General features: G+C 42.2%; 1 protein-coding gene across 1 annotated transcript in view; it reads right to left on the bottom strand.

Moving 5' to 3' along the window:
- LOC138354839 (uncharacterized) overlaps positions 1-3,416 on the bottom strand; it is a 4,085-nt gene extending 669 nt beyond the window's left edge. Inside the window, exons 1-2 of the mRNA XM_069309341.1 lie at positions 3,137-3,416; positions 1-344 (exon numbers count right to left, since the gene is read on the bottom strand). The exon at positions 1-344 is cut by the window's left edge and continues 669 nt beyond it. Of these exons, the coding sequence (XP_069165442.1) occupies positions 1-344; positions 3,137-3,416 (624 nt within the window). The remainder of the gene's footprint in view (positions 345-3,136) is intronic.
- Positions 3,417-12,500: the final 9,084 nt, after the last annotated feature.

Below are 12,500 nucleotides of genomic sequence, written 5' to 3'. Positions count from 1 at the left end.
AGCGTTTACCACAGTGCTGGTATTGACGGAGGCAGCGTACACCACAGTGCTGGTATTGACGGAGGCAGCGTTCACCACAGTGCTGGTATTGACGGAGGCAGCGTTCACCACAGTGCTAGTATTGACGGAGGCAGCGTTTACCACAGTGCTAGTATTGATGGAGGCAGCGTTTACCACAGTGCTAGTATTGATGGAGGCAGCGTTTACCACAGTGCTGGTATTGACGGCGGCAGCGTTTACCACACTGCTGGTATTGACGGAGGCAGCGTTCACCACAGTGCTGGTATTGACGGAGGCAGCGTTCACCACAGTGCTGGTATTGACGGAGGCAGCGTTTACTACTGCTGGTATTGACGGAGGCAGCGTTTACCACAGTGCTGGTATTGACGGAGGCAGCGTTTACCACACTGCTGGTATTGACGGAGGCAGCGTTCACCACAGTGCTGGTATTGACGGAGGCAGCGTTCACCACAGTGCTGGTATTGACGGAGGCAGCGTTCACCACAGTGCTGGTATTGACGGAGGCAGCGTTTACTACTGCTGGTATTGACGGAGGCAGCGTTTACCACAGTGATAGTATTGACGGCGGTAGCAGCGTTCACCACAGTGACCCTCACCCACCAGAGTTGATCATTTACCTCCTCAGGTCACATTAATTTACTTTTGGTAAAGAAGCAATTTAAAGTCAGGAAAATTTCCATCTCACACATCTTGGAGAGGTCGGTTACCACAGACCACCAACCCTCACATCTGACAACTTCCTCGAGAAAATTGTAAAGTTTTTATAGGCTCTTCAACACGATTTTGCATTAAAACTCAATGTATTCTTGTTATTTAATAATTTAATAATTCACTGTGTTGGGGGGAAGAACGTTAGTGTATTCATACACGTTAGTCTTTCGTGGTTCATACAATATCTTATACAATTCTGTTCATCCCTGCATTGTAACTATTTTGTTTGTCACAAGAAAAAAAATGGCTCTCGTAATCAACATAAACTGTAAAAGAAACTATATTAACAATAACAAAAGTAAAACCAAAAAATTATTATATTCTCGACAAATACGACAACAAGGAGAAGGTCAACAACTGTGCTTGTCACCGACAGCCTCGTCTTCAGTACCAACACTGTCAACAACAGCCCCGTGTACAGTACCAACACTGTCAACGACAGCCTCGTCTTCAGTACCAACACTGTCAACGACAGCCCCGTCTTCAGTACCAACACTGTCAACGACAGCCCCGTCTTCAGTACCAACACTGTCAACGACAGCCTCGTCTTCAGTACCAACACTGTAAACGACAGCCCCGTCTACAGTACCAACACTGTAAACGACAGCCCCGTCTTCAGTACCAACACTGTCAACGACAGCCCCGTCTTCAGTACCAACACTGTCAACGACAGCCCCGTCTTCAGTACCAACACTGTCAACGACAGCTCCGGCTTCAGTACCAACACTGTCAACGACAACCTCGTTTTCAGTACCAACACTGTCAACGACAGCCCCGTCTTCAGTACCAACACTGTCAACGACAACCTCGTCTTCAGTACCAACACTGTCAACGACAGCCTCGTCTTCAGTACCAACACTGTCAACGACAGCCTCGTCTACAGTACCAACACTGTCAACGACAGCCCCTTCTTCAGTACCAACACTGTCAACGACAGCCCCGTCTTCAGTACCAACACTGTCAACGACAACCTCGTCTTCAGTACCAACACTGTCAACGACAGCCTCGTCTTCAGTACCAACACTGTCAACGACAACCTCGTCTTCAGTACCAACACTGTCAACGACAGCCTCGTCTTCAGTACCAACACTGTCAACGACAGTCCCTTCTTCAGTACCAACACTGTCAACGACGGCCCCGTCTTCAGTACCAACACTGTCAACGACAGCCCCGTCTTCAGTACCAACACTGTCAACGACAACCTCGTCTTCAGTACCAACACTGTCAACGACAGCCTCGTCTTCAGTACCAACACTGTCAACGACAGCCCCTTCTTCAGTACCAACACTGTCAACGACAGCCCCTTCTTCAGTACCAACACTGTCAACGACAACCTCGTCTTCAGTACCAACACTGTCAACGACAGCCTCGTCTTCAGTACCAACACTGTCAACGACAGTCCCTTCTTCAGTACCAACACTGTAAACGACAGCCCCGTCTACAGTACCAACACTGTCAACGACAACCCTGTCTTCAGTACCAACACTGTCAACGACAGCCCCGTCTTCAGTACCAACACTGTCAACGACAGTCCCTTCTTCAGTACCAACACTGTCAACGACAGCCCCGTCTTCAATACCAACACTGTCAACGACAGCCCCGTCTTCAGTACCAACACTGTCAACGACAGCCCCGTCTTCAGTACCAACACTGTCAACGACAGCTCCGGCTTCAGTACCAACACTGTCAACGACAACCTCGTCTTCAGTACCAATACTGTCAACGACAGCCTCGTCTCCAGTACCAACACTGTCAACGACAGTCCCTTCTTCAGTACCAACACTGTCAACGACAGCCCCTTCTTCAGTACCAACACTGTCAACGACAGCCTCGTTTTCAGTACCAACACTGTCAACGACAGCCCCGTCTTCAGTACCAACACTGTCAACGACAGCCCCGTCTTCAGTACCAACACTGTCAACGACAGCCCCGTCTTCAGTACCAACACTGTCAACGACAGCCCCGTCCTCAGTACCAACACTGTCAACGACAGCCCCGTCTTCAGTACCAACACTGTCAACGACAACCTCGTCTTCAGTACCAACACTGTCAACGACAGCCTCGTCTTCAGTACCAACACTGTCAACGACAGCCCCGTCTACAGTACCAACACTGTCAACGACAGCCTCGTCTTCAGTACCAACACTGTCAACGACCGCCCCGTCTTCAGTACCAACACTGTCAACGACAGCCTCGTCTTCAGTACCAACACTGTCAACGACAGCCTCGTCTTCAGTACCAACACTGTCAACGACAGCCTCGTCTTCAGTACCAACACTGTCAACGACAGCCCCGTCTTCAGTACCAACACTGTCAACGACACCCTCGTCTTCAGTACCAACACTGTCAACGACAGCCCCGTCTTCAGTACCAACACTGTCAACGACAACCTCTTCTTCAGTACCAACACTGTCAACGACAGCCTCGTCTTCAGTACCAACACTGTCAACGACAACCACTTCAACACAATTATCGTTAAGAACCACAAGAATAACGTCAATATCATCAGTGACAACATCACTACCTCCGCCACCAATAACGGCGACCTCACTATATACTACATCAGCACTACCACTACCATCAACAGCTATACCGTTATCTGCAACGTTAACAACACCGTCTAAAACATCGTCAATAACATCAGCATCATGTACAACATCCACAACAACATCAATATATTTCATAACATCTATACTCAAAGAAATCACACAAACGTGATGAATATTAGTGAGGAAATCATTTAGAACAATGAGGTGACTCGAACCTGCAATCAAGGTATTCACAGCCGCGGACCTTGCCCCTGCACCACGACATGGGGTAAGTTATACAACATGGGTTTCCACTGAATTCACAGGAAGTCTGGAGGCTTCCTCGAGTGGCTCCACGACTTCCGTCCAGGAATTAGTGAAAAATGTGTAACTTATACATTATTGTGGTACAGGGGTAAGGTGCGCGTCTGTACCGTGATCGATGGATCGAGTCGCCTCATTGCTCTAAATGATTTTCTTACTGATACATATAACATCAACATCAACGATATCATCTATACTGACATCAACACCAACAATGCCAGTCACATCATCATCAACAATAACAGTACCATCTACAGCATCAACAACAACAACAATACAATGTATCAGCGGAGTCCCACAGGGCTCAGTACTTGGGCCCATCCTGTTTCTAATATATGTGAATGATCTTCCAGAGGGAATAGACTCATTCCTCTCGATGTTTGCTGATGATGCAAAAATTATGAGAAGAATCAAGACGGATGAAGATAGACAGAGACTACAGGATGACCTGGATAAACTGGAGGAATGGTCTAGAAAATGGCTGCAAAAGTTCAACTCGGGAAAGTGTAAGGTGATGAAATTAGGCGAAGGGAGCAGGAGGCTGAACACAAGGTATCATCTGGGAGGGGAAATCCTGCAAGAGTCAAATAGAGAGAAGGATCTGGGGGTTGATATCACACCGAACCTGTCCCCAGAGGCCCACATCAAAAGAATATCATCAGCGGCATATGCTAGACTGGCCAACATAAGAACTGCCTTCAGAAACTTGTGTAAGGAATCTTTCAGAACCGTGTATACCACCTATGTAAGACCAATCCTGGAGTATGCAGCTCCTGCCTGGAATCCATACCTAGTTAAACACAAGACAAAGTTAGAGAAGATTCAGCGGTATGCCACCAGGCTCGTCCCGGAACTGAGAGGATTGAGCTACGAGGAAAGGTTAAAGGAACTGAACCTCACATCCCTGGAAAACAGAGGAGTAAGGGGAGACATGATAACCACCTACAAAATTCTCAGGGGAATTGACAGGGTGGACAAAGACAAACTCATCAGCACGGGTGGGTCACGAACAAGGGGGCACAGGTGGAAACTTAGTACCCAGATGAGCCACAGAGACGTTAGAAAGAATTTTTTCAGTGTCAGAGTAGTTAATAAATGGAATGCACTAGGAAGTGATGTGGTGGAGGCTGACTCCATACACAGTTTCAAATGTAGATATGATAAAGCCCAGTAGGCTCAGGAATCTGTACACCAGTTGATTGACAGTTGAGAGGCGGGACCAAAGAGCCAAAGCTCAACCCCCGCAAGCACAATTAGGTGAGTACAATTAGGTGAGTATAACATCAACAACTACATTACCATATATAACCACAACAACTAATCAATAACATAACGGCGTCATCTATTACACAGAGACATCCCACTAACATGTTGTATATCACTGAGATAATCAACTGAAGCTCTGAGATGATTCGAACCCATGACCGAAGAACTCCCCCGCCGCTCTGCTTACCACTGTACCACCCCAACCTGTTACTAGTTATACAACCAGAATTGTACTAGAACCTCAGGGAGTCTGGAGGCCTCTACTGAAGCCAGTCCAACTTCACCGCACTACACCCAAGTTAGTGGGATTTCTCTGTGTATCTGCAGTTGGAGCGACCGGTGGACGGACCACTTTGCCTGCACCCGAGTGTTTGGGAGTTATACAATAGGGAAAGGGACAAAGGAGCCCAGGAGTTATGTAAACTATAATGGGAGGTCAACTACAGGAGTCAAAGAGAAAGAAGGTTTCGGAATGGATATAATTCCAGTACTCTCTCCAGAGGCTCACATAGACAAGGGAAACATCGTCAGCTTATAAGACACTGAGAAGCATTAGAACGTCGTTTAGAAGCCTAGACGACAGTACCGTTTTACGACTCTTTCGAGGCCCTCTACTTTCAAGGTCACCCTTTGTTAGACCAGCAGTGGAACATGGGGCACCGGCCAGGAATCCCCACCTTGGGAAAAATAAAATTTAAAGTTAAAACCTACAACAAGATTATAACTAGAACAATAAGGGCTGAGTTATGAGGACAGGTTAAGGGAAGTAAACCTCACGACTCTGGAGGAGACAAGAAACAAAGGGAACAATAGATGAAATAAGAGTATAGATGCAATACAATAGATGAAATAAGAGTATAGGGCTGGTCTGGGGCCAGATTCACGAAGCGGTTACGCATGCACTTACTAACCAGGACATCTTTTCTCAATCTTTGGCAGCTTTGTTTACAATTATTAAACAGTTAATTAGCTCCGAAGTACCAGGAGGGTGTTCATAGCAATAATCAATATTATTTCCCCACTACTCTCATGCTAAAAGAAAACTTTCTAACATCTCTATAACTCATCTGCGTTTCCAGGTTCAACCTAAGTCATGGTCTGTTGGTATTCCGTGGGAAAATTTTGTCTTTTTATACTCCGTTAATCCCCCTAAGTATTTTGTATGCTGCTATCATATCTCTCCGCTCCGTCCTTTTGTTCTAACGTTGTCAGGTTCAGTTTCTTCAGTCGTTCTTTTTATCCCATCCAGCAGCTCTGGGACTAACCTCGTCGCAAATACTTATTCCTTTTCTAGTTTCCTAATGTGATTCTTTAGGTGGGGGCTTCATGATGGGCTGCATACTCTATGACTAGTCCCTCGTAGGCAATGAGACCATTTCTCCGTCGGCCGGATTACCCATCGCCATTTTATAAACAAACATCTGGCATGGCGATGGGTAATCCACTCTCCCCGGTTTTGAACAATTTGTACATTTGAGTGTTTTGAAACGAATATCTTACCCAGGATTTTGCCATCAAATTTGGAGTGGAATAGAAACGTTGAAGATATTTTGTGCCTGTGGCCGGTTAACCAAGACCAAACTGATCTCTTCATTCAGCTTAATTCATTGGTTCCGTCAATTAAATTCATAATTGAGAATGAAGAGAATGGTGTTCGACCTTTTTTAGACATCATGATTCATAGGATCGGTAAGAATTTCAAATTCAATGTGTATAGGAAACCTACCAATGTGTGCTCGTATGTTCATTTTTACTCAAATCATCCTATTCTGGTTAAGCGGGCAGTATTTTCTGGTATGTTTCTCAGAGTCCTGAGAGTTTGATGCCCGGATTTTTTTGATGAAGAAATAATGAAAATATTTGAAACTGGGTAGAAGTTGAAATACCCAAAATCGGTCTTGGATTTCGCTTTTGGTCAAGCAAAAGGAACGTTCTACAAACAAGCTCCCAAGTGTAAACCAGAAATAAAACGCTTGTTGGTATTATTAACCAATTTTAATGGACTAGTGAATCTTGCTCGGGGTCTTAGTTGACATGGGCTTGAAACCGGCCATATACTGCAGGTATGTTGACGACATTTTTATACAGGTACCTGATGCCAGATGTCTGCAGCAGCTGAAGGACGCATTTGAGCAGAATTCTGTGTTGAGTTTCACGTACGAGATGGAGAACAATGGGAAGCTGCCCTTTCTGGATGTAACAGTCACAGAAAGGAGCGGAGGCTTCCATACTGCAGTCTACACCAAAGAAACAAACATAGGAATGTGCCTCAATGCCAATAGTGAATGCCCACACAGGTACAAGAGGAGTGTTGTCAATGCTTACGTCGACCGTGCTCTATGAAGCCGATGAAGAACTCTGTAGGGTAAGGCAAGTCCTAGTCAACAACGGCTTCTCTAACGGTTTTGTTGAAGACATCATAAAAAGAAAGGTAAAACGCCATGCAACTTCTGAAGAGTCAACCAACACAACACTTGTACCTCCAATTAAACTATTTTACAGGAACTTCTTTTCGACGGCTCATAAAACGGAGGAAAGGGTCCTGAAAGATATTGTTGATAGGAACGTTATCCCTACAGACAAAAATCAGAAAATACAATTGATAATTTATTATAAAACCAAAAAAACGGGCAATCTACTCATGAAAAACTTGCCAGACACCAAGCAGAACGCTTTGAAAGAGACCAACGTGGTCTATGCCCTTAAATGCCCACTTGGGGACTGTAAGCCCCAAAGAACTCAGCATATAGGCAAGACAACAACGTCTCTTTCTAGTCGACTAACAATGCATAAGCAACAGGGAGCCATCAAGGAACACATAATCTCTTCTCACAACCAGACCATCACCAGAGAAATCTTAACAAACAACAAAGAAATCATCGATAGGTACGGCGATAGCAGGCGCCTAGACATCAGCGAGGCACTACACATCAAAACGTCAACACCAGCAATCAACAATCAACTATATTCTACCTACTTCATGACCCCCGAACCAATATGGAAGCAGCAAGAGGAAGTATGGGCCAATAGACCTTCTGCAGTTACTTCCATTCATATGTTCACTTATCCAATTTATACCCATTGTTTCGTGTTCTGTCTTGTGTTTGTCACCTCTCCCAAAACTTTTGTATCATATCACCTCATCCAATAGAGTATAATTACGAAGAATTTGTGTGTAAATTAAGACTTTGATAATGGAATACGAATTACGAAACGCGTTTAGGCGTCAGACAATTAAAAAAATGAATTTCGCAGAATTGATATTTTTATTACCACCGACAGTGAAGAAAAACAGCAGAAATATTGAGAAGATTCGTGTTAGAATTATTAATCTTACCTTTTCGGTCATATTCAACAACATATGTTTACAAGAAAGACTGCTACCAAAATATAATAATATATATATATATATATATATATATATATATATATATATATATATATATATATATATATATATATATATATATATATATATATATACTATATATATATATATATATATATATATATATATATATATATATATATATATATATATATATATATATATATATATATATATATATATATATTATACTAGCTGTACCCAGAAACGCTTTGCTGTGACTCAGCAACACATTTGCTTGGCTTAGCCACAGCATCCTTCGCCTGTCCCCCAGTCCTCTCCACCATCTGCCTTCCTATGTGCCCTCGTCCTCCCAACCATGCCCCACTCCACCGTCCCTCGTCCTCACCACCATCTCCCACTCCAGCGTCCACTCGTCCTCCCCACCATCTCCCACACAAGCGTCCCCTCGTCCTCCTAACCATTCCCCACTCCACCGTCCCCTCGTCCACTCCACTATCTCCCGCTTCCCTGTCTCCTGGTCCTCCCCACCATTCTCCATTCCCCTCGCCCCCATCATCCCCAACTTCCTTGTTCCGTTGTCTTCCACCACCTTTTCCCCCCTCCCCTGCCCCATCGTCCTCCCCAACATTCCCCACTCCCTCGTCCATTGCATTCCCAAATAATCTGATGTTCCCATCAGAAAATTGGGAAAATCCAATGGTCTGATGTTCCCATCACTGAAATATAAGAAAAATAGTTAATGAAACGAAATGAAAAATGAAAATATAAACAAATACGCTATACTCATGAAATGAACAGTACGTTAAACAACACAGCTCAATTCCAACGCAATGTCACACAAAATAATTAAATAAAACTGAAAATAAATAGAAATCTAGGAAAATTCTATTTATCATTGAAATCGGAAACTTTGTAATGGAATCATAACATATTTAATATAGCGTCTGTTGCTCTTACGTGCAACAGGTGGCACCTTTTTAAAAAAAAAAAAAAAAAAAAATAAGCACGTTTTTACCTCTCACAGGTGTGGCATCTGTACTTATACTGACGAAATGAACGGTATGGTAAACGACACAACTCAATTCCAACGCAATGTCACACAAAATAATTGATTCAAAATGAAAATAAATGGAAATTTATGAAAATTCGTCAGTGCAATTGTAAACATTGATATTAAATCATATAATTTTTTGTATAGCATGTGTTGCTCCTATTGAAACCGATTGTTCTGTTTAAAAAAAATACATGTTTTTACCTATCACAGGCGTGGAATCTATATAGTAGGTATATAAAAATATACACGTATTCGAATGGAACGTTGTGTCAAGATTTCAGAGCAATCAGTGAAGAACTTTTAGAGATTAGAGCGTCCGTTGCTCTTAGTGCAACAGATGGCACTGTTTTTCAAAAAAGCATGTTTTTTCTTGTCACAGGTGAGGCATGTATATTGTTAGTATATAAAAACACGCACCTATTGGAATGCAACGTTATTTGCAAAATTTCAAAGCAATCGGTAAGGAGATTTCAAAGATTTGAAAAACACATGAAAAAGACAGTTTTTCAAAAAAGCATGGTTTTTACCCGTCACAGACGTGACATCTATTTAGTATGTATATAAAAACCTGCTCGGATGAGAATGGAACGGAGAAAGAAGAACTTGCGGTGATTAGCGATTTTGCACAAACGAACATTTATATATATATATATATATATATATATATATATATATATATATATATATATATATATATATATATATATATATATATATATATATATATGTTGTACCTAGTAGCCAGAACGTCGTACTTGGCCTAATATGCAAGGCCCGATTTGCCTAATAAGCAAAGTTTTCCTGAATTTATATACTTTTTCCAATTATTTTTTTCTTATGAAATGATAAATCTGTACATTTCAATATGCATAAGTTAATTTGTTAAAATTTGAATTAAAACTAATGTAGATATACGACTGAACCTAACCAACCCTACCTAACCTAACCTATCTAAACGTAACCTATCTAAACCAAACCTAAAATAACACAAATAAGTGAATAAATTATGGTCTTAATATAAAATAATAATAATAATTCAAATAAACTACTTGGAAAAAAATTATTGAAAATAAAGAAAATCACTCGGCGTATTAGGCAAATTTGGCCTTGCATAGTAGGCCGAGAAGTGCGTTCTGGCTACTAGGTACGACATATATATATATATGCTTCGTGACGAAATTGTGAAGAATATTCTACCGGAACATCTAATCTGCGTGGTAGGGTACACGACCCCAAAAATTACACTGCAGTTCCACTGAGTTTCTCTCGCAGTCCCAGCACTCCAGGACAATGAAAACGAACTTCTGATCTGTGACTACTTGGAGTTGTTGGGTCATTGGATAAATAGCTTCGGCTTCCATTGACTCTTAACAGTCTAGAAGCCACTAGATCAGAGTACTGGACCTGTCAAAGAGTTTTATTGCTCCTGTCAGTCTAGGTTTGAACTTTACACGGGAGGAGTTCATTCTGATATAATCAGCTTGCGTGTTTGTGAAAGGTAATGTATTACAATTGTGTCTCGTGTACTCTCATACAAGTGAATTGTGTCGCTGAAATGAGAAAATTTACCCAGCCTCATCTGAAGCTCGGAAGCAATCCAGCTGGGACAGACCAACTGCAGTGTCACCCGGTGAGCGGGTCGATCCGGCACCCAGGTCAAGGTGCCTTGGTCGACCTGGTATAATTTCACCAATAACAAATCCAAGAAAAAATATGTGAATTAGGGATAATAATTAGGAACGTATGCCGCATCCAAACATATGTCAACACCACCCATCTCTGTTTCTGTCTCTATGTGTGTACAAACGACATTCTCTCTTATAGGCATAAGAGAGAATGTTTATCTGTGTGTCCAATGTTGAAGGCCAGACACTTGGGGCTAGCCTCACCCAAGTTAACAGAGGGAATGGTCTAGGGTCCGTGATGAACAAAGGCTGGTCGAGGCCGCCAGAATTCAAAAGGAAACAGCGTGTCAGGGTAGCATTTAGACCCCTATGACGAATTGTTACACTGCTTGCTGGCTACACAGTTAAATATTTTGAGAAGAAAAGTTTGAAAACAATTTTGTCTTATAGTAATATACGGCATTATTCACTTATGGGAAATGTACACATTTCCTTCTTTCTATAATTCACATGTAGTCGCGTGAAGCAGACGATCATCCAACAGCTTGAAAGGTTTCAAAAGCCACACCATTATCTCAGAGTAAATAGGGACTCTATTATTGAGCACTTGACACCGACACACTATTGGCGTGTGTCTTACTGACGACAACACACACCAATAGTGGACAATTATATTTTGTATACGAGAGAGAGAGAGAGAGAGAGAGAGAGAGAGAGAGAGAGAGAGAGAGAGAGAGAGAGAGAGAGAGAGAGAGAGAGACAGAGACAGAGGCAGACTTACAGAGAGAAATAGAGCTCGAGACACAGAGGGAGGCAGAGGTGGAGACAGACACACAGAAAGAGACCAGCCCATCCTCCTGTTTTGGTCGTAGTTTAAGAAACGATGAGGACTATAGAATATGTACCGACGAACAACGAAATTAGAAAGTAGAAATCTAAACTAATGACTTGGACAAACCGGAAAACAAATTTTTACTTGTGCAGCTTTGTGAAACTAATCTAACCATTACTGGATGGATGGACTGACCTTCCTAGACCTAATACACGATATCTCAGGCCTAATATAGTACATATGTGTGCTATAATAGGTCTAGGAATATTAAAGTTTGTTTTTAGTTTTATTTATTTTAAAATAATTTCTTACTAGCCAGTATACTACTATCTAAATGCTAAGTACGTACGAATTGGTGACTATTGATGACTGTCACAATAGGTACTGTCTAAACAGGAGGATGGGTTGAAGAGACTGACAGAAAGTAGATAGTTGGATAAGTAGATGGCTGGACTGACAGATGAATAGTTAGATTGATAGACGGATGGATAGATTGATAGATGGATGGATAGATTGATAGATGGAGTTGATGGATGAGAACATGAGTAGATAGATGGATAGAAGAAAAACTAGATAGATATTTAGATGAGTAGATGGATGATTGGACGGACAGATGGAAGGATAGATTGATGGATAGATCTAAAGATAGATGGATGAAAAGAGAGACAAATCAATGGATAAATGTACAGACTGATGGATAAATGTACAGACTGATGGATAAATGTACAGACTGATGGATAAATGTACAGACTGATGGATAAATGTACAGACTGATGGATAAATGTAC

The sequence above is a fragment of the Procambarus clarkii genome, chromosome 64, assembly GCF_040958095.1.
Source record: "Procambarus clarkii isolate CNS0578487 chromosome 64, FALCON_Pclarkii_2.0, whole genome shotgun sequence".
NCBI classification, from domain to species: Eukaryota; Metazoa; Arthropoda; class Malacostraca; order Decapoda; family Cambaridae; genus Procambarus; species Procambarus clarkii.
This window is presented reverse-complemented; position numbering and strand designations above follow the sequence as displayed.